Source organism: Vipera berus (genome assembly GCF_964194415.1).
Source record: "Vipera berus genome assembly, chromosome: 6".
Lineage (NCBI taxonomy): Eukaryota > Metazoa > Chordata > Lepidosauria > Squamata > Viperidae > Vipera > Vipera berus.
This window is the reverse complement of record NC_138208.1, coordinates 70,014,477-70,038,182: the sequence shown is the minus strand read 5'-3', so window position 1 is coordinate 70,038,182 and position 23,706 is coordinate 70,014,477. Positions and strand designations below refer to the sequence as shown.

Here is a 23,706-nt window from a genome sequence, read left to right as displayed (position 1 = left end):
GTTTTCAGACACCATCATTAGATAAATAAGGCAATGTATGCAACAAACTTGATACCAAGGAAGCAACTGAATGAGAAATCAAACTTACTGAAGGTATACTGACCACAAGGACAAAGTGAATGGTTATGTTCTGTTTGGGACTCATTATACGTAGGTAGTCAGATGTTATTCTATGGGATTCAAATCCTCACCATGAACTCATGACCTTTCTACTTTAAAAGTCTATATGCAGTACATGAACTTTAGGAGCTATCCAGGTCCTGGCACTCAGTAGGTAGAGAAAGGGATATATAGAATCTATTAGAATCACCTTTCCTTAAAATCTCAGAAAAGAGAGATACAAATGTACTGCCTTCTTTTATAAACTCAGGATTACTACACTCTGCTAAGTAATTGTGATGTGGTATCTATATTATGTTGGGAAGCTTATAATAAAAAATAACTTCCTCTTTCCAATAAACTGAACATTGGATGCTGTCCATAGTTCTGCAGTTATAACCATGACCCTCCTATAGCTATTGATTTCAGCAATATTTGCACCACACTGTTTATTCTTACTGTAAACATGTTATAAAATTATTTCTTTCAAGTAAAGTAAAATGGATAAAACATACTCAGGCAAGGTAGTTTTAAAAAAAGTAAAAAAAAAACTAAATTGGTACCTACAGCTTTGGAGACTGTCAGCTGCACACAACTCTGCCTACAAAATGGAAAAACAAAACTTTATTCTTGAAGGATATAATTTTGCTGAGAATGGAAACTTGAGGCCAGCTGACAAAAACAGAGGTCAGTGGATCTACTGAAGTCAAATCTATCTAAAAAGAGTTATGTTTCCAAGAAGCAGTGAATACAGGATACTTTTAAAAATCCTATCAAACTTTGTTTAACAAAAACTGCTTTTGAGAAAGTAAAATAAAACTGTATACAAATAGTTTGTTCACTTTTCTTACTCCATAATAGCTTAAACTTAGTATAAATCTTGTTCACCTTTCTTACTAGATAATTGTTTAAACTTAGTATAAATCTGCAAGAGCAGAAAGCTGTGCATGCTTCTTCTTTCAGAAAAACAAACTTCACTTTCACAGGAAACCATTAAAAAAAGTCTAAATGTAGGCTGATGCCAATAAGCAGCTGCTATAAAGACTATACTGTAATCTCTGGGTTACTTCTGTACTTCTGGGTATATAATGATCCCAGAAAACTGAATCAGCTACTGATGTCTAATGGGTATCACAATGTCAACATTTGCACCTGCAGTGCAATTCAAAACTGCTTATATCCAACTCAGCAGTTATTAACCACAGCAAATGATGTAAGTGGGAATTTTAAATATGACAGAGCAAGAATTTTTGCAGAAAGTTTTTCTAATCCAAGTTGAATTCTTAAGTACCTTCACCTTCACAGTTTCTAAACTGTGTTCAGAGCAGTCATTCCATGCAGTTATTTCTCAACTGTGCTAAAATTATTCAGCAGTTTAGAAATAAAATCCCAGTGCAGAAATAATGCCACTGAAGGTGTCTAGCAAACTTCAAGCCAAAATCTGATTACATATACAGCAAAATTATAAATATATATATAAAGAAATCAAATAGGAAGAAAGATTTACCTTTAAGAAATCACAAAAGCAGCACTTAAATAATAGAGTTGAAAAATTGTTGGTTTTCCCCATTGCTTCTTAAGTGCAAACTCTGGAAATGAATTAGTTAGCACAGGAATAATGAGGGGGGAATAAAAAGGAAAAAAAAGAAATCCAGGAGATGTTCACATATCAATATTGAGCAGTTTTATTCCATTGCGCAGGCTTGATCTGCTCTGATTTGAGAGTGAGATTTAGCAAACAGAAGAAGATTTAGAGAAAATCCTCACATTTATCTACATTACAGACACTGTAGACAGGAAACAGCTGGAGGAACATTTGCTTTCTCTCTCTCTTCTCTCCTTTCTCTCTCTCCTCTCTCTCTCTCCCTCTTCTGGCAAAGTTACTGAGTAAGGATTTTTGGGCACAATGACAAATAACATCATACCTTTGCATTTTGAAACTGGAGCACTGAAGTGTCGTTGGTTTTTTTTCCACCCAATCCCCCTCCTTCTTTAAAAGAATGCACGCTTCTGAATGGAAGACAAGAAAATATAGTTTAAGAACTCAGAGAAGCTGAAGCTGCAATAAGAAATGAAACATGTAAATGGACATGTTTCAGCTGGCTGCAATAGATACCCAGAGATTAATTCAGATACCTTTGCACCATATTTTCCAAGTAAAATTGCTGAGTATTTCTGCATATTGGCCATTGTGAGAACCAGCTCTTCCTAATATCAATGCTAAATCACCTTTTGCCATCTGATTCCTACAAGAATGGCTAATCCATAGACAGTACACATCCTCATGCTTTCTATAAAATCCTCTGAAATGAATGCATCTTGACAAAAGACAAACATTTGGCCTTTTCTTTCTACCCCACCTATTCATTGATGTTCCATGACACTTTGTTTTTTGTTTTGTTAAAGCAAGCTTGAGGGTGTGAATGGGAAAAGAAAGATTTAGATTTAGATTTTACGAACTGAGTGATCATGCAAGAGGGGTGCACTCAAGGTGGTCTGATTTTTTTCAAGACCTAATCTGGGTCGGTCACTGGGATTAGTGTTTTAGTCTTCTGAGCTCTTGGATTTATACTGGAGTCCATCCTCAGGGAACTTCTCTCCCATCCTCGGGGAAATTCCCCAAGGATGGGCTCCAGCACGAGTCCAAAAGCTTGGAAGACTAAACCTCTGGTCATGGTGACTGACCCAGATTGGATCTTGCAACATTATTCTTGGACATGTATATTTGCTGTCATCTGTGATTTTTTTTCTGGATGAAGGATTTTTGCTTGTTTTTCAGGAGTGTTATGCCTCATTATGCTATAAATGTTGTACTTTAACATTCATGCTTTAGTATGTATTTCACTCATAACGGCAGGAAACTATGCCACTGAATTTGGTAGTTGAGGGTGGAGGAGCTGCACAATTCTGTATTAAATTATTAGGAGAGGTCTTCAGGAAGGGACTGTGATTTGAAGATACCAGGTTATTCCATAACAGTAACCCCAAGTCTAGAAAGTCTTTTCTAAGACAGAAACCAGGCTGTGGATGGGTGATCCTACTCGCAATCATTAGAAGATAGTAGCTAGTTAGATGGATAGTTTGACTTCACATACGATCTCAAACAGTGAGCCTTCTCAAATTCCTATCAAAAAAAAATTGGGCAGTGGAGCTGTACATAGCAGGGCAACACATTTTATCATCTGCCCTTATCTATAGACCAAGGTGGCCTCAAATATCCTGGAAGAAGTACCTGAAATGACAAGCATCCTTGGAGGTAGATGATCAAAATTGTTGATATGTCACATCTCATCAGTTAGTGGATGTACATCTTTTACATCTTTATTCTCTTCTCGGTTAGTTCTGAATTATAAATAGCACACCGTGGCCAGAAATATGAGAATATGATGTTATTGATGAATTAAATCAAGTTGAAAATATAAAGATCCAAAGTAATAGATATAATCTGTTTAAATTATATACACTTTAGGATAATTATAATTATCACGTGCAAGAATCAAAGCATGCATTCTTTGAAAGCAATACATGTGTTCTGTTTTTTCTTTGCAAGCTGTTGGGGATTTCTTACATAGTAAAAGGAGGAGGGGATAATTGAAAGTTGGGTCTGTGGCTGGAGATGGAGATTTGTGTTTCCCCATTTATTAGCTTCAGGGAATGCTGATTGGTCAAGACCACTAACATTTGGAAGACACAACTGATAAAGATCCTTGCACACTGGTATCTGTCTGCCTGTTTCTGAGGTTTGGGGATCAAAGCAAAAGTGTCCTTCATGTGATGAGCAAACCTACGCTGCTAAATTATTTATGGGTTTCTTAAATAGGCAGTGATAGTACTGTATTCTTATTCATTTGGCGCTACTGCTTATGAAGATGCCTTCCCAGGTTGATATTGCCTATTGCTAAAAGACATATGGATAGGGAATACCCAAGAGGACCTTTCCTCTACCTTGCTGAGAAGCCATTCCATCTCCTTAGAATGTGAGATCATTTAGTTTTTAAAGGACTTTAAATTATTTTTAATATATGGTTTCTTCTGCTCCACCATGAATATAACATTTTTAGTATTTCACTTGAAATCTTATTTAGGTTAAAACAGTAAAATAAACAGTTCCTTTTCTTATGGTTTTTTTTAGTTTATCTTTTTTTGATATATATATCAAAAAACAGGCCAAAACAGGAAAGAAAGAGTTAATTAGCAAGGCATATTCAAATGACTTGACAAATATTTAACACATATATCTCCCTTGCTTCCTAGCTAATAGAGAAAGAACCTGTGGCTCAGGAAGTTAAAGCAACTGCCTAATATATAATCAGCCCAGGTTCGAATCTCAGATAAAAAGGGTATGACTGACTGATGAGAACATAAGAAGTTCGAAATGATCATTTCAGCCTCCCTAAAATTCTTTATTAGCAATTTGAATAATTTACACAAATAATGATCTGTCATAAGTTGTGACTATATCCTGTGGATAGCCTTGAGTTAGGCCAAAACAGGAAAGAAAGAGTTAATTAGCAAGGCATATTCAAATGACTTGACAAATATATATATATATATATATATATATATATATATATATATATATATATATATATATATATATATATATATATATATATATATATATATATATATATATATATATATATATATGTGTGTGTGTGTGTGTGTGTGTGTGTGTGTGTGTGTGTGTGTGTGTGTGTGTGTATGTGTGTGTTGAAACTAAACATTAAGAAAACCAAGATCATGGCATCTGGCCCTCTCAATTCCTGGCAAATAGATGGGGAAGAAATGGAGGTAGTGACAGATTTTATTTTCCTGGGCTCCAAGATCACTGCAGATGGAGACTGTAGCCAAGAAATTAAAAGACGCTTGCTCCTAGGGAGGAAAGCCATGGCAAATCTAGACAGCACACTAAAAAGCAGAGACATCACCCTGTCAAGGCTATGGTCTTCCCAGTTGCAATGTATGGCAGTGAAAACTGGACCATAAGAAAGGCTGAGCGCCAAAGAATTGAAGCCTTTGAACTCTGGTGCTGGAGAAGACTCCTGCGAGTCCCTTGGACTGCAAGGCGATCAAACCGGTCAGTCCTAGAGGAGATCAACTCTCTCTCTCTCTCTATATATATATATAGTACAGGGTTTTATGTAGGGATATGTGTGTGTGTGTGTGTGTGTATACATACACATACACACACACAAAACACAAAAGCATGGTTTTAAACTCAAGGTTAGTTGAATAAAGCATAATACCCTTTGCAGGTAACAATTAGCCATAATGAATGTTTTTATGCAACACAGTGAACCAAAAATAGATTATATTCACTTCCTTGAATAGCAATCTGATATTTAGCTTATTTAATTAGTACTGAAGTACAGTTTGTTTTGTGACCGTTCAAAGTTTCAACAGCACTGAAAAATGTTGACCATTTTGCATACTTATGATTGTTGCAACATCCCCATGGTCACATGATTTACATTCAAATACTGATTAATTGTTCTGTCAGAAAATTTCTCCTTAGTTCTAGGTTGCTTCTCTCCTTGGTTAGTTTCCATCCGTTGCTTCTTGTCCTGCCTTCAGGTGTTTGGAGAATAGCTTGACTCCCTCTTCTTTGGGGCAGCCCCTGAGATATTGGAATACTGCTATCATGTCACCCCTCGCCCTTCTCTTCATTAAACTAAACATACCCAATTCCAGCAAACGTTCCTTATATGTTTTAGCCTCCAGTCCCCTAATCATCTTTGTTGCTCTTCTCTGTACTCTTTCTAGAGTCTCAACATCTTTTTTACATCTTTATTTATAACACTTGCAGTGTCTAAGGGTTATGTAATCCCCCTTTGCGACCTTCTGACAAGCAAAGTCAATGGAGAAATCATTTAACAAACATGGCAAGTAAAGTTGTAAAATGAGGCAAAACTCATTTAACAAATTTCTCACTTAGCAACATAAATTTTGGGCTCAATTGTGGTTGTAAGTCAATGACTACCTGTAATAAGTAATATTGTTTTAATTCCTACTGCGGAAAGCTTCCAGTTGCCACATCATTGTATTCTTAATCAGCTGAATCATTGATAATTGCACAATCTTTTATATTAGGTGTAGAATACACACCTGGTATGCAGAAAACTAATAAACAGACTAATAAACAAAGTTTCAGCATTTCTGTTTTAAAGATTTGGGCAGTAGGTGATAGATGTCCAACTTTGAAACGCTCTTACCTAAACTTCATTTTGATGCCTCTTGAGATCTGATATCTATTACAGCTATATATAAGTTGCAAATGTTGTCATGAAATTTAAATCTTTAGTGTGACAAAAAAGGGGAAATAGTTAAACACTAAGACATATATTTTACTTTTTTCAGAAATGTGTAGTATACATAACAAATCTATGTGCAGTGCTCCAACAAATGGGAAAAACCCCACTATTTATTAAGTGGGGAACAATTCGCTCCACCAACAATTCAAATCCAAAGTTAAGTAGTTGTGTGAAACCCTCTATTGCCTTCAAGCTGAACTCTGTTTTGCTAATCATACACCCTTATACTGAATAATAGGATTGGATTCATTTTAGCAAAGTGATTCATAAGACACGTATGGCCCTTCTGCAAGCATAGCATCTCTCTCCTATCATTAATCCTAAAGGATAGTGGTACAAAACATTTAGAAGCAGGGGCGCCCTCAGGGGCGAATCATAAAACCAAGATGACGATTACACTGCAGAATTGAAGGCTTCTCCATTTTACATGCAGCACGCATGAAACTGGGCTGGGATTCAGCTGTGTAGTTATAGCATATGACTACCCCCTGCAGACACCTCTGCCCAGGTTGGAGCAAGGTCAAGGGATCCATAGCATGTTTTAGCCAAGTGGAAGGAAGCCTCTATGTAATTTCTTTCCCAATTGCTTTAGCAATTGGCAAAGCTGTGATCAAGATGACACATTGATCAGCCATTAGTCAGGAATCCACTTTTGTGAAACCTTAGTTAAACCAGCTAATTAAATAGTAAAGTATATGAACCCTTTTGCTCCGGAATATGGGCATGAACAAAAATGTTTTGACTGTGAAAGAGGTTTAGCACTAAATATTAAAATCAATTGATGCCTATATATTAATTTTTATTTGTACTTCTAATTTTCTGTCTGAAAATATGTGCAGATTCAATTACTGTTTCTTTCTCTATCCTAAACCCTGTGGTGGGAAGCAGAGGCTGGGGCACTGTCTCTGAACCTTTAACTTTTTCTAATGCATTTCACAACCCAATTTTAGTTATTTTCATATGGTTTGTGTTGGCCTTGCAGGATAAACCAGATATGAATCACAACCAGATAAGCTAATTCTACTCTACTGTAAAGCTACAGAATTTTGCAAGTATGAAAGTACGAGTTTCCCTCATTCCTAGCCTGAGAATCTAGGAAGTGTCTGTTCTGTGCCCCATCTAGCAATAGATTATGCTGTCTCTTATCTGACCATTCCTTTGGTCAGTCTCCCAAACTCTTTCCCACATATGATTATAATTTGTTATGAAAAGTGCTAGATGTGGTATGGGGGACAGCTGTGGTCTGAGACTGTGGTCACTAAAGGTGGATGATGGGTGAACCCTTATAAGGGGAACAGACATGAAGGTTAATGAACATCACTGCTGGAGTTGAAGGAGGGTTGAAGAAATTATGTGGCAGAATCAGCATGAAGTTCCAGGGAGACCTAAAGAGGTTAGAGCTACAAGACACATAGAGTGTTTGAATTTGGGAGAAGATATGTAAGAAGGATGTAATTACACAAGGGTGAGCAGAATAGGAATTTGTTATTAGGTGAGGTTGCTATCATTGTGGCTTTTGATTATTTATTTTATTTATTTATTATTTATTTATTATTGGGACTTATATGCCGCCCTATCTCCCAAAGGACTCAGGGCGGCTAACAACAATAACACAATAAATACAGAAGTTAAGATAAAATTAAAATTAAAGGCCTCTGTACAATAAATGAAAATTAAAATTAAAATAAATTAAAAATTAGAGTTAAAAAATTAAAAACATAATTAGAGAGCCTTGGTGGAGCAGTGGGCTAATGCCTCCTTAAGTAACACCAGCTGCCTGCAATTAGTGCAGGTTCGCATCCCGCCAGGCTCAAGGTTGACTCAGCCTTCCATCCTTCCGAGGTAGGTAAAATGAGGACCCAGATTGTTGGGGGCAATAAGCTGACTTTGTAATAATGCCGCTTGGGGGGGTGTATGAAAGCCCTAATAAGCAGGCATATACATAGAATGAAGGCTACTGCTAAGCTTGTAAGCCGCCCTGAGTCTTCGGAGAAGGGCGGGATATAAATGGAATTAATAAATTAATAAAATAAATAAATAATTAAAATCCCTGTCAGTCCAGGTCAGCCAGGTGGAAAAGGAGTGTTTTGAGGCCGCGGCGAAAGGACTGGAGATCTGGGGCCATCCGAAGCTCATGGGGGAGCTAGTTCCACAGGGCTAGTTCCACAGAGAAGGCCCTCCCCCTGGGGGTCACCAGCCGACATTGTCTAGCCGACGGCACCCTGAAGAGGCCTTCTCTGTGTGAGCGTACTGGGCGATGGGAATTCGTTCCCAGCAGCAGATGGTCCTGCAAGTATCCCGGGCCTAAGCCATGTAGGGCTTTAAAGGTAAGTACCAGCACTTTAAATCTCACCCGGAGGGCAACCGGTAACCAATGCAGCTCATGCAGGAGGGGTGTAATATGGGAGTATCGGGGTGCTCCCAACACCATTATGATGGTGTTCAAGCATCAGTTTAAAATTGATAGGACTTAGGGTTGGGGAAGTTTCTCGGGTTGAGAAGGGGAGAAAACAGCTTTTCCTGGAGAGAAAGAACAGGGCCCTGATGGATCAGGGCTTGAGAAGAGAAGAAGCCCATATTGAGGATATTGACAAGGAGTCAGGGGGAAGCAGAGCTTAGCACTGTATGTAGTTCTGAGGTCTACAACTACGACAGTAAGGGCAGGGAGAGCCATGTTCCAAAGCAGTTGTATGGTGTGGAGGATTAGGTGACTTGATAGGTTGGTCTTTGAGGATACCATGGTGTGTGTGTGTGTGTGTGTGTGTGTGAGAGAGAGAGAGAGAGAGAGAGAGAGAGAGAGAGAGAGAGAGAGAAGAGAGAGAGACAGACAGACAGACAGACAGACAGACAGACAGACAGACAGATAGACAGAGACAGAGACAGAGAGACAGAGACAGAGACAGAGACAGAGACAGATTAGACCTTGGAGAGATTGAGGAATAGATTTTCATTTTGACAGACAATGGGAAGAATAAAAGAAGCTGTGTATGCTGCTCCAGGGAAAGCTGAACCTTCAATTTGTGTCAGGACCTCACATCTAGTTTTTTGGGTCCATGTGGTTAGATTGCTGAATGCCTTGATCTTAGGCTGCTGCTTTATATGAAGTTATATGAACCAGGGTTGCAAATGTATTGGGCCCTCTAGGTTTTGAAGTGGTTGAATGATATTGGTGGAAAAGAGCAAGTGGAATATTATTGAAATAATTATAAGCCCATGTTCAGAAAGATGTTAAGAATGGCAAAGCATGTATGCTTCTCAGTTCTTATTGTCTCTGCAAGTCATTGTCCAACTATACTGTTCAGAATAACCTGTTTCTGTTTAGGGAGGGTCAAGTTGGAAGAGACTCCTAGAGGGGGTGATACCAGCTACTTGGAAAGAGATAGGCATTGTTTGATCCAACTGCATTGGGCAAACGTAATCTCCAAACATTTGGGAAAAGGTCAAGGAAAAGGTGATGTTCATATTCATGAATTTAAACCAGGTGTTGGTGTTGGTTAGGATCATCTTCTTGCAGCAGGAGAACATCAGTCTTAGTATTCACCTTCATAGCCATGCTGTTGAAGTAGCAGGTGGCAGGTGAATGATTCTTTCCATGCAAACCTTTAAGTAGAAGAATTTTCTCAGGATATATTCTGGCCAAAATGAAAGAACGGGCAATGGTTTAGAACTGCAAATGTTTTAACTTTGTGGAAGAATGGTTTACATATTTTCACAGTAACAGCATTACAATTTGGCAAGTTTTCTCACTTTTTATCTTACAATGACCTGATAAGAAATTTATTTACACATGTTTGAATGTCTGCATATTTCCTAGAAACTGCTGTCAGACGGGAGACAGAGAGAGAGAGAGAAAATGATCCAACGGGGCAAATTAAGGCCAATTTTGTAGTTGCTGTCGAGGAGTTAGGAATCTTCCCTACTTCTACCTGGAGTGGGACTTTCTGTATGCAAAACATTAGTTGTATCACAAAGTTTCTGCAATATTGGTCAAGATGTGGAATCAAAACCAATTGAGTAAAGCAGAGCAGAGAATATTTACATTCCTTACATGTCTTCTGGTAGAAGGAAAAATTCACCTTAGCCTTCCAGAATAGGCGCTTTCTCCTTATGCTGAACTTCCAGGCCAAAGATATGCAGAGGGCCATGACAAAACTCTTCATTATGATATTGATAAGTTATAAAATGCTGTCTTCTTTTCCAACATTAATACTGAACCATGTTATAGATCTAAAGACCTTAGTTGGAATTTTGAGAGCTTCCTGGTGTTTGTTTGTTTTTAATTTGTTGCCATATCAGTGTGGCTTCTTTTCAGCATCTCCCAATTTTTCTTCTGTTCTTCTGTTGAGTGACATATCACAAATAGACCAGTAATGGAAGCAAATATAAGCAATGGAGCTATAAATCAAAGAAGCTACTACTGAAGTTTCTGCTGAACAGTACCAGCAAAAATCCCCCTCCACACAGACATTTTTTTAATCCTCATAAAAATCTCTTCAGGCATATTAGGCTGAGAAGTTAGCCAAAAGTTGCTTAGCAACTTCCAACTCTTGTCCTGTTGCGTGAACCCTCAGTAGAAGAAATTATTGCAAAAACCTGACTTTCCACCTTCTATTGGGTTATTTTCTCCTTTCCTAATAAATATGAAGAATTTATTGACATAATTGATTGGCTGCATTGGGCTTTAGAAATGGTTTATAGCACAACCCTACACTTGTTGTTGTTGTTAGCTGCAAAGTCGTGTCCGACCCATCGCGACCCCATGGACAACATTCCTCCAGGCCTTCCTGTCCTCTACCATCTTCTGGAGTCCATTTAAGCTCATGCCTACTGCTTCAGTGACTCCATCCAGCCACCTCATTCTCTGTCGTCCCCTTCTTCTATTGCCCTCAATCTTTCCCAGCATTAAGCTCTTCTCCAGTGAGTCCTTCCTTCTCATTAGGTGGCCAAAGTATTTGAGTTTCAACTTCAGGATCTGGCCTTCTAAAGAGCAGTCAGGGTTGATCTCCTCTAGGACTGACCAGTTTGAATGCTTTGCAGTCCAAGGGACTCACAGGAGTCTTCTCCAGCACCATAGTTCAAAGGCCTCAATTGTTTGGCGCTCAGCCTTTCTTATGGTCCAACTTTCACAGCCATACATTGCAACTGGGAAGATCATAGCCTTGACTATACACACTTTTGTCAGCAGGGTGATGTCTGCTTTTTAGTGTGCTGTCTAGATTTGCCATTGCTTTCCTCCCCAGGAGCAAGCGCCTCACTGTTCTTGACCTGCATAAAGGTTTCTCAAGAGACAAATAAGATGGTTTGGTACTCCCATCTCTTTAAGAACTTGCCACAGTTTGTTATGATCCACACAATCAAATGCTTTAGCATAGTCAATGAAGCAGAAGTAGAAGTAGATGTTTTTCTGAAACTCCCTAGCTTTCTCCATGATCCAGCGTATGTTGGCAATTTGATCTCTAGTTCCTCTGCCTCTTCGAAATCCTGCCTGTACTTCTGGTAGTTCTCTATCCACATACTGCTGGAGTCTAGCTTGTAGGATTTTAAACATAACTTTACTAGCAAGTGAAATGAGTGCAATGGTGCGATAGTTTGAACATTCTTTGGCACTGCCTTTCTTTGGAATTGGAATGTAAACTGATCTTTTCCAATCCTGTGGCCACTGTTGAGTTTTCCAAATTTGCTGGCAAATTGAGTGTAGCACTTTTACTACATCGTCTTTTAAGATTTTGAATAGCTCAGCTGGAATACTTTCACCTCCACTAGCTTTGTTGTTGCTCAGTTTTTCTAAGGCCCACTTCACTTCACATTCTAGGATGTCTGGTTCGAGGTCAGTGACCACCTCATTGTGGTTATCAGGGACGTTAAGCTCATTCTTGTATAGTTCTTCTGTGTAATTTTGCCACCTCCTCTTAATCTCTTCTGCCTCTGTTAAGTCCCTGCCATTTTGGTCCTTTGTCATGCCCATTTTTGCATTAAACGTTCCCTTCATCTCTCCTATTTTCTTGAAGAGATCTCTGGTCCTCCCTATTCTATTATTTTCTTCTATTTCTTTGCACTGTTCATTTAAGAAGGCATTCTTATCTCTTCTAGCTATTCTCTGGAATTCTGTATTCAGTTGGGCATATCTTTCTTTTTCTCCCTTGTCTTTCACTTCCCTCCTTTCCTCAGCTACTTGCAAAGCTTCCTCAGACAGCCATTTTGCTTTCTTGCATTTCTTTTTCTTTGGGATGGTTGCTACCTCTTGTACAATGTTGTGAACCTCCGTCCATAGTTCTTCAGGCACTCTGTCTATCAGATCTAATTGCTTAAATCTATTTGTCACCTCTACTGTATATTCAACAGGGATATGATTTAATTCATACCTGACTGGCCTAGTGCTTTTCCCTACTTTCTTCAGTTTAAGCCTAAACTTTGCAACAAGAAGCTCATGGTCTGATCCACAGTCAGCTCCTGGTCTTGTTTTTACTGACAGTATAGAGCTTCTCCATCTTTGGCTGCAGAGCACATAGTCAATCTGATTTCTGTGTTGACCATCTGGTGATGTCCATGTGTAGAGCCATCTCTTGTTTGCTATGACCATCGTATTCTTTTCACAAATTCTATCAGCCTGTGCCCTGCTTCATTTTGTATTCCAAGGCCAAACTTGCCTGTTATTCTGGTTACCTTTTGGCTTCCTACTTTAGCATTCCAATCCCCCATGATGATAAGGACATCATTTTTTGGTGTTAGTTCTATAAGGTGCTGTAGGGCTTCATAGAACTGGTCAATTTCATCCTCTTCAGCAACGGTAGTTGGGGCATAGACTTGGACTACTGTGATATTTAATGGTTTGCCTTGGATTCAAACTGAGATAATTTTGTCAATTTGGGGATTGTATCCCAGTATTGCTTTTCCTACTCTTGTATTGACTATGAAGGCTACTCCATTTCTTCTGAGGGATTCTTGCTCGTAGTAGTATACCTGATGGTTGTCTGAATTAAATTCACCCATTCCTGTCCATTTTAGTTCGCTGATTCCTAAGATGTCAATGTTCAGTCTTGTCATCTCTTGTTTGACCATGTCCAGCTTGCCTTGATTCATGGATCTTACATTCCAGGTTCCTATGGAGAAAAAAACTTTACAGCATCGGACTTTCATTTCACCACCAGATACATCCACAGCTGAGCATCCTTTCGGCTTTGGCCCAGTCGCTTCATTCTTTCTGGCGCTACTAGTACTATTCCTCTGCTATTCCCCAGTAGCATATTGGACGCCTTCTGACCTGAGGGGCTCATCTTCCAGCGTCATATTGTATTGCCTTTTGGTACTGTCCATAGGGTTTTCATGGCAAAGATACTGGAGTGGGTTGCCATTTCCTTCTCCAGTGGATCACGTTTTGTCAGAACTCTCTGCTATGACCTTTCCGTCTTGGGTGGCCCTGCATGGCATAGCTCATAGTTTCATTGAATTACGCAAGTCCCTTCGCCACGACAAGGCATGAAGGGGAACCCTACACTTATACTCTTGTAAATTCCACTGAACTCTGGTTATTCTTAAAAAGATATCCAATATCTCACATTGCAACCATGAACATACATGTGGGAAACATGCAATATAGAGATGTATGAACCTGAGAAGTATATGCAAAAATGTATACACATTTTCATGTAATTTTCATATATGCATGCTGTACATATTTTCCTAACATGCACATTGTTGCATGCAGTTGTTCTGACATGCAATATTCCAGCCATTACTTTCACTAATGTAGTATTTGTGCATGTGTTTTTCCCTATATATTCTTTTCATCTGCGAAAAGAGTATTGCAACATTTAGAAAAGGTTGAATATTGAAGAATAATTTCAGCGTGGTTCATGTACAGCACAGGAAGTAGGTATACTTGCAATAAAATATGAAGAACATTTTGTTCTGAACCAGCCCTCTTCTCCCAACCCCTAATTAAGAGACGAGTCTGGAAAGCGTCCAAGGCTAAAAGGCTTCTGCCAAGGTTTATTTACGCAGATAACAAAACACAAGAGCTTGTCTTCTCAAACGAAAAAGTTGCTTTCAGCAACTAGCCCCTCCCCAAACACTTCTTTTATAGAGAGCTCAGGGCGTGGTCTCCCTGTGCCTCCTCCCGAGGAGTCCCATAGTCTTTCTTTGTTTGTCCCTGCTCGTCTGCCTCCTACGTCGGGCGTCCTTGAACAGGGCCAGCTGTGGGTCATCATCCTCCGCACTCTCGGGCTCACACAGCTGAGAAGAGGTCCCCGGCTGAGGACTCTGCAAAGCCTCCAAATCATCATCAGCCGGTTCGTTTCCCTCCTCCCCCACATCTGAGTCCTCCGATACATCGGACCCGGCTGTCGGACCCACCGGCTGGCCCTGAGTCACAACACTATCCCGCACCGCAGGGCCCTTCCCTCGGGTCTGCCGATCCGGATGCGGTCGGGATGGGAACTGTTCGTGAAAAGCAGTCACCAACGCAGGGGCATGAACGGCGGTCGGGTCTTCCCATGTGAAGTCCTCCGGCCCGTACCCTTTCCACTCGATCAGGTACTGGAAGCGACCTTTCAGCCAGCGGGAATCCCTGATGCTGGCGACCTCGTACTCGGGGGTGCTGCCTCCATCACGAGTTCCTGATGGGGGAGGTTCCGCTTGGCGAAGTGGACAGGCCGGTTGTTCGGGGACCAACAAGGACCGATGGAAGACGGGGTGCACGCGCAGGGAACGTGGCAGAGTTAAACGATAGGCGACCGGGTTGATGACGGCCTCGACTGGGAATGGTCCAAGGTAACGGTGGTCCAGCTTCCTCGCCGGCCGAGTGGATGGTAGGTTCCTGGTGGACAGCCAGACCCGATCCCCCACCGATAGTGGAGGCGTATCCCTTCTCGACCGATCGGCGAACCTCTTGTAGTCGGCCTTGGCCTTCTCCAGCTGCCGTCGCACCAACCGATGGATCGCCTGTAACTCCGCCATGAATTCGTTCGCTGCCGGCTCCGGTGAGTCCACAGGAGAAAGAGGGAAGAACCTGGGGTGATAACCCACGTTGGCCAAGAACGGTGTCATCTGCGTGGAGGTGTGTTGCGAGTTATTAAAGGCAAACTCGGCTATGGCCAAATAGTCCACCCAGTTGTCCTGCTGCAGGTTAACATAGCAGCGCAGATACTGCTCTAAGATGCCGATGACCTTCTCGGTACCCCCGTCGGTCTGAGGATGATGCGCGGACGAGAGGCAAACCTTAATGTCCAACGCCCGCATCAACTCCTGCCAGAAGCGGGCTGTAAACTGGGCCCCCCTATCGGAGACGACCCTGTCGGGAAGGCCGTGCAGCCGGAACACCTGTTGGATGAACATGCGACTAGTGGCGCGAGCTGACGGTAAGCCGCGACAGGGGATGAAGTGCGCCATCTTGGTCAACATGTCCACCACCACAAACACTGTCGTGAAGCCGGAGGATGGGGGTAGATCCGTCAGAAAGTCCATGGACACAGCCCCCCAGGGTCTCTTGGGCGTTGGCAAAGGCTGCAGTAAACCAGGCGGGGCCCCTGTCGCTGACTTGGCCTGCCTGCATGGGACGCAGGAGGTGACATAAGACTGGACATCGTGTCGGACTCGGGGCCACCAGAAAGTACGGGAGACCAGGTTCAGAGTCTTGAACAGGCCAAAATGCCCCGCAGCCGGGTTATCATGACATTGGCTGAGGACGAGTCCCCTGAGTGGCCCTCCTGGAACATAGAGCCGGTCACGATAATACAGGAGTCCATCCGTGACCGACCAAGGCGAATCTGGCCCCACCTCTTCCTTCCGCTGAGCCACCCACGCCTCCTGCTGCTGCGCCTCCCGGATCCGAGCCCGTATATCCACCGGCTCCCGTACCGCAGCAAAAGACTCGACGGGGATCACTGTCCTGGGCGGAAGCTTATCTTCCACTCGGGTGTACTCGGGCTTCCTGGACAGAGCATCCGCTCTCTGGTTGTGCCCGCTTGGTATATACCGCACCCGAAAGTCAAACCTCGCAAAGAAGAGGGACCACCGGATCTGGCGTTGGTTCAAATTCCGAGCGGTCTGCAGACTTTCCAGATTCTTGTGGTCCGTCCGGACCTCGATTTGATGCCGCGCCCCCTCCAGATGATGCCTCCAAGCCTCGAACGCCGCCTTGATGGCCAGCAGCTCCTTCTCCCAGATGGTATAGTTGCGCTCCGAGGGATTCAATTTCCGAGAGTGATACGCGCAAGGGAAAAGGGTACCGTTGGGCGTCGCTGCCTGGAGTAACACGGCCCCAATGGCAATGTCGGAGGCGTCCGCCTCCACGACAAACGGCCGTTGCGGGTCAGGATGCTTCAAGATGGGCTCCTTCATGAAGGCGTCCTTCAAAGCTTGGAACGCCTGTTGTTCGGGGGCGTTCCACTGGAACCGAGTCTTCTTCTGCAGGAGCCGGGTGAGGGGGGCTGTCAAGGCAGCAAAGCCAGGGATGAATGTCCGATAGTAGTTGGCAAATCCAAGAAGTCGCTGAACATCCTTCACGCGACGCGGGGGTTGCCAACTCTGCAACGACTCAACTTTACTTGGATCCATGGCGATGCCCTCGGGAGAAATGCGGTGGCCCAAGAAATCAATGGTCACCTGGTAGAACTGGCACTTCTCCAACTTGGCAAACAGCCGATGTTTCCGGAGGCGCTGCAGGACCTGACGGAGATGCTGATGATGCGCTTCACGCGACGGGGAGTAAATCAGGATGTCGTCCAGGTAAATCACAACAAACTGGTCCAACAGATCCCGAAAGATGTCGTTCATAAAATGCTGAAACACAGCGGGGGCGTTGGTCAGGCCAAACGGCATCACCGTGTACTCGAAATGTCCATAGCGAGTACCAAACGCTGTCTTCCACTCATCACCCGGCCGAACCCTGACGAGGTTGTAAGCTCCACGCAGGTCCAGTTTCGTGAAGATCTTAGCCTCCCGGAGTCGGTCCAAGAGCTCGGGGATGAGGGGCAGCGGGTAGCGGTTACGCACCGTGATAGCGTTGAGTTTCCGGTAGTCACAGCAAAGCCGTAACTCGCCCGACTTCTTTTTGACGAAGAGCACGGGCGCAGACACTGGCGAGGACGAGGGCCGGATGAATCCACGAGCCAAGTTCTTTGTCAGGAAGTCCCGCAATGCGGCCAACTCGGGCTCCGACATGGAGTACAAACGCCCCACTGGGAGAGGCGCATCAGGGACTAGGTCAATGGAGCAGTCGTAGGGCCTGTGCGGGGGTAATTGGTCCGCCTCTGACTCGCTGAACACGTCAGCAAAGTCGGACAGTACGGGAGGCAAGGAAACCCCTGAGGAACCCTCCACCTGGCCGGCACAGATATGGCGGGTGTGGTCCACGCACTGCAAACTTGGGAAGGTGACCAAGTTCTGAGACCAATAGATCTGTGGATCATGCGCCCGGAGCCACGCCAGTCCCAAGACCACGGGGAAGTGCAGATCCGAAGTGACGTAAAACTGAATGGCCTCCACATGGGTACTGATGGCCATACACACGGGTTGCGTGGCGGCCGTGATAGGCCCGGACAGGAGCACTCGACCATCGATGGTCTCCACAAGCATGGGCGGATCCACCGGACACTGGGGAACAGCCCATTTGGCCACAAAGGCCGAATCCATAAAGTTAGTGGTAGCCCCAGAGTCAATTAAGGCATGGACCGGAATCCCCTCTGGCTTGCCAGGAAGGATCAGTCGTGCCTCCAAAATCAAATGCCGTGGAGGTTCACAGGCACCGTCGGAACGGCGTCGCTCGGCGTGATCGTTGTGGGTCGCCCGATCTTTCACACCGTCTAGATCGGGCTCGGGCCGTATTCCCGATAGCAAAGCAGGGGACTTTCTCGGGGCAGGCTTGGTCACTGACGCCCGCTGACGCTTCTTTGGGCAAGAAGCAGCCAAATGTCCAGGGTCCCCACAGTAAAAACACAACCCCTCCGATCGTCGTCTGTCCATTTCCGTCACCGATAGACGGGACCTGGCGGCACCCAGCTCCATTGGCTCCTCCCTCTGGACTGGGGGCTCACGCACAACAGGGGCGGCAGGGGTCTGTGGGGTGGCACGGCGACTCTTACGCTGCTGCAGCCGGGCATCGATCCGCAGACAAAGATGGATCAGCCCATTCAGGTCTGAGGGAATGTCCACGCGGGCCAGCTCATCCAACATCTCCTCTGACAAGCCATCCTGAAAGGCATCCACGAGCGCAGCCTCATTCCAGGCGGAATCCTGGCTAAGCAGCCGGAAATCGCTGATATAGGCCTGTAGGGGGTGCTGACCCTGCCTCAAAGCTTTCAGACGTCGGGTGGCGGTCTGCGCCTTAATCGGGTCCTCGTACATGAGGCGCATATGGTCACAAAACCCCCCAAAGTTATCCAACAAAGGGCTAGGCTGTGCCAACAGAGGCATGCCCCAACGAGCTGCATCTCCCGACAGAAGGCTCAACACGAATCCCACCTTATCACGGTCAGTGGGGAAATCAGCTGCTCTCACGCTGATATAAAGCTGGCATTGTCCCAGGAAGGCAGGAAACAGTTCTGGTTTACCAGCAAACTTATCCGGCATAGCTAACTGACATTTCCTCCTGGGTGGGGGGGCAGCATGTACCTGAGCCTGCAGTTGTGCCACCTGAGTGGCCAGCAAGGTGAGTTGCTGGTTGAGCTGGGCATTCTCGGCAAGAAGCTGCTCCATCGTAGTATTAAGGGGTGGGTGGCTGAAAGCAAACTGTTCTGAACCAGCCCTCTTCTCCCAACCCCTAATTAAGAGACGAGTCTGGAAAGCGTCCAAGGCTAAAAGGCTTCTGCCAAGGTTTATTTACGCAGATAACAAAACACAAGAGCTTGTCTTCTCAAACGAAAAAGTTGCTTTCAGCAACTAGCCCCTCCCCAAACACTTCTTTTATAGAGAGCTCAGGGCGTGGTCTCCCTGTGCCTCCTCCCGAGGAGTCCCATAGTCTTTCTTTGTTTGTCCCTGCTCGTCTGCCTCCTACGTCGGGCGTCCTTGAACAGGGCCAGCTGTGGGTCATCATCCTCCGCACTCTCGGGCTCACACAGCTGAGAAGAGGTCCCCGGCTGAGGACTCTGCAAAGCCTCCAAATCATCATCAGCCGGTTCGTTTCCCTCCTCCCCCACATCTGAGTCCTCCGATACATCGGACCCGGCTGTCGGACCCACCGGCTGGCCCTGAGTCACAACACTTTTATCCCCATTGCCTTGATGTATAGATTGATAACTGCAATATCTATTTAATATCTATTCCTGCATATAAGGTGCTGAAGAAAATGAGGGAAAGCTGTTGGAATTAAGTTCTGCGTATGGGTTATCTGGGATGAGTACTGTGAAAAACTGAATATGGGATTAGATGGAACTTCATTCAGATACAGTGGGACCCTCCATATGTTCTTATGTTCAGTGTCCAGTTTTCTTGGGTTGTTTCTCAGTAGGACATGACACCTGAATAAACAATAGCAACCAAATCATTCAGAAAGAAGTTGCAGCGGCTTACTCCATAAGACTTTATGGTGTTTGCTTTTAACACTTATAAATATGTCTTTGAAATAAAAGTCCTGTTCCTAATAACTTTAAAAAATAGGAATTGACTTTTTCATATACTGCTTTTAATAGGTTTGTGCATGGCTGCTTTCTATTGTTTCTTGAATGTCTTCTTGCTTACATGTATTATATGTCTGGACTATGGTTGGAGAAATGAAGTCAACTAAAGGGGGAAAAATGGTGAGCCCTCTGGTGGTCAATATCATTTATTTTGTTACAGTCTGTTCACATTATTCAGGGAACTGCAGTGAAGTTAAGTAGTGTGTTCTTTTCCCTCCTGAGAAAAGTGCTCCAGTCTGGAGATCCAGTCAGCCATTGCTTCCAAACAATGATTTTACTGTTTTGTTTTTCTTTTTCAATCAACACTCCATGTTCTGTGGCTGTTAAACCTCACTAGATGTTTTGAGAAGAATATTTTTGCTTAGACTTTTGCTTTCCTGAAAAGTACTTTTGCGAACCTCAAATTTCTACCCCTAAGCAAGCTGCTTTTAGAGAATCCAATTACAGGAAGCAAAATTCTGATAGGGGGAGTGCTTGACTGTTCTGCCCTGGAGGAAAACAGTGAAAGCTTGTGCCAAAATAACTCAAGGTTGATATGAGGTGAAAAAAATCTGCTAGCTGATAAAAGGAGCCATTTAATTGGTGCATTAGGATTTTTTTTTAGGTGACTCCAGTGTTAAGAGGTCATAGGAAGATGTAACAGAAAATGTGAATGTTCCCACCTGCAGCTTCTGGCCAAGTCAGCATTGCTTTCCTAGAAACAAAACCTTCACCCTTTACCATTCAAAGGATTCCAACATTACCTCCATGGGAAGAAGCCATGATGTAGCAGGGCCATGCTGAGAATATAATATGAAAGGACCTCAAAGTCTTCTAGTGATTATATTGTGTTCTACTCAGGGGCATTCTCAGGATGTACTCAATAAAATCAATATGGCAGCTGCAATGGTGTCATGGAAGCGCCATCCATTTTTATGCATGAAGTGCATAAAAAAAACAGGCAGAGCTTCAGCTGGACCATCATGGCCTCCATCTTGACTTTTTGACCATTGGCCATTGGACCAGAGCATTGGAATAAGTTTGTACATCAGAAAGAGTACTTCACTACACATTTTCTTTGATTTTACTACTTATGCACTTTCAATATTCAGAGAAGTTTTTTTAAAGTATTTGAAAACATATTTGGGAACATTTTTAATTGATCTATTCAGCCAGAATCTCTGTGATATAAGCGAAAAACCTATCCTGGCTTGTGGTAGTCTTGTTTCTAGCATTGCACTATAAATATGTTAAACTTTGAGAATGAGGTCTGTAGAATCCCTAGCAAGTTTTTAATTAAATTTCCCAATGGACGTCAGTGTTGGAGAGCAACACATCTGTGAAAAAGGCAACTGGACTTTCTTGTTTTTTCCTTGAAAACATTTCACTTCTTATCCAAGAAGCTTCTTCAGTTCATTATTTCAAGAGAATTGAAAAAGCTTCTTGAAGGAAAAGCATAATATCTTCAGGTTGGCAGTTGCCTTTTGGAAAAGCATCTTTGGGACAACCATGACCTGGATGATTGAGAATCTCCATAAATATATGGATCAATAACAGTCCTTCTTCCTAATGTTTGAAGAATCGTTTCTACTAATATGTTCTCAGTAGCTTATTCCCAAGACAGAATTTCCCTAACCTTTACCTAGTCAAGCCCAAATAATGTAGATTGCTCTTAATTTGACTCTAGATGTTTCTGCTAGGTACAGTTTCTAGGTTGTTTTAAGAAGTTATGCTGACATTTCTCCTGGCTGAATTTTCTCAGAATTGGGCTTGTTGCCTTCTTGAGGCTTTACCTCAAATTCACAGCACAGCTTTATGCTTACTTCCCAAACAATTCTGGTTTCCACATTCCCTCTGAACATATGGCATATTGCTTGCTGAGCTCCAATATCTTCTGCCACAAATAACTGGCTTCAACTGTCAACATTTTCTTTTTCAGAAATTCTTGGCTAGAACCAGGAACTTATCCCTACCCCACCCCAATTTATCATTTCTCCCCCTGCACATAGTAATGTATTGCATAGTTCTTAGAAGTGCAATTTGCAACATACGTTCTAGAATATAAGGTTACACAGCAAGGGTATATGAGTCAGCGTTTACTATTCTCATACCACCTAAATGGTAGCTTGCCCTTTCTGTAGTTCCAGAAATGAAATTGAAGGTCACATGAACTGAGATGCTGTGCTCTCTCTCCCCCCACCCACCATTAATTTATAATTTTCTTAAATAAGTGAAAACTTCAACAAAATATTATAATTAAAATACTCTTCCCAGTTTCACCATAAATTCCTTCCACCTGTTTTTTCTATATTCTCCTCATAAAATACCCAGTATTCTCAAGCCATTAAGGACACTCCCTACTCATTGGACATGTTATGACCCACGTTTTATTTTTATTTTTCTTTCCCTAAGATTTTGTGCTATAGCTTGCAGCTTTCTCAAGCCCTCAGATTTATTCATCATTTAGATGGGTATACTAAATAAGTGATAGCACCATGAACAGTGAAAACGAAGACACCAATAATTATGTCAACAGAAGTATATTGAATTAATCTGTGAATTACATAAACCAACTGACACATATGATGCAACCATGTTAATGCTTTCTTGAGTTCTGTGCAAATGCACAAAATCTTGTTTAATATAAAACAATTTAATGAGGGCTAGATATATTCCAGATGTTGTTCACAGAGGATTTCTCATGAGCAAAAAGGAAGTATCTCTGTAGTTAGTTGTATGCATTGTTTTATGTTCTCCTGAAACCTTTAGCAGAATAACAGAATAACAAAGGTGGAAGGGACCTTGGAGGTCTTCTAGTGCAACCCCCTGCTCAGGCAGGAAACCCTATATCAAACAAATGGTTGTCCAATCTCTTATTAAAAACTTCCAGTGTTGGAACATCCATAATTTCTGGAGGCAAGTAGTTCCACTGATTAATTGCTCTAAATATTTAATGTTTAATTGTACTTTGTACTCCTCTTTTCAGTTTAATTAAAGTTCTGCCTCAAAGCATAGATATCACCCTGCCAGGCTTGAAAAAATACAGAGAACATTTTGGATGAGAAAGTCTATTGGAAAACTCTAATCAAATGAAGCTTATGTATGCATAGAGGACATGGAATGAAAGCAGTTTGGGGGAGGGTAGAAGGAACAGTAAACCTTTAGGTGGATCCTTGAAAAGAAGTATACTTACAGAACAGGACATGGTTGCTAACTTGGGAATAAATATATTAACTTTTAATGACATTGATTTAATCTCCATGATATTAACATGTTATGATATTAAATCTGATTTAGTTTTTGTCCTGCTCTCAACTGTTAAGGGGAATGTAAAAAGGTAAAGGTAAAGGTTCCCCCGCACATGTGTGCTAGTCATTTCCAATTCTAGGGGCCGGTGCTCATCTCTGTTTCAAAGCCGAAGAGCCAGCGCTTGTCCGAGGATGTCTCCGTGGTCATGTGGCCGACATGACTAGACTCCAAAGGCGCACGGAATGCTGTTACCTTCCCACCGTAGTGGTCCCTATTTTTCTACTTGCATTTTTACGTGCTTTCGAACTGCTAGGTTGGCAGAAGCTGGGATGAGTAACAGGTGCTCACTCTGTTACGCAGCACTCGGGATTTGACCCACCAAACTGCCAATCTTCCGATCGACAAGCTCAGCGTCCTAACCCACTGAGCCACCGCGTCCCTTTAGGGGGAAT

At 42.9% G+C, this 23,706-nt stretch overlaps 1 protein-coding gene across 1 annotated transcript in view; it reads right to left on the bottom strand.

The window, feature by feature from the left end:
* IGF1 (insulin like growth factor 1) overlaps positions 1 to 1,669 on the bottom strand; it is a gene marked incomplete at both ends in the record, with an annotated part of 54,861 nt that extends 53,192 nt beyond the window's left edge. The window contains one exon of the mRNA XM_081331072.1: positions 1,607 to 1,669. Within this exon, the coding sequence (XP_081187198.1) occupies positions 1,607 to 1,669 (63 nt within the window). The remainder of the gene's footprint in view (positions 1 to 1,606) is intronic.
* Between the last annotated feature and the right edge of the window lie 22,037 nt (positions 1,670 to 23,706).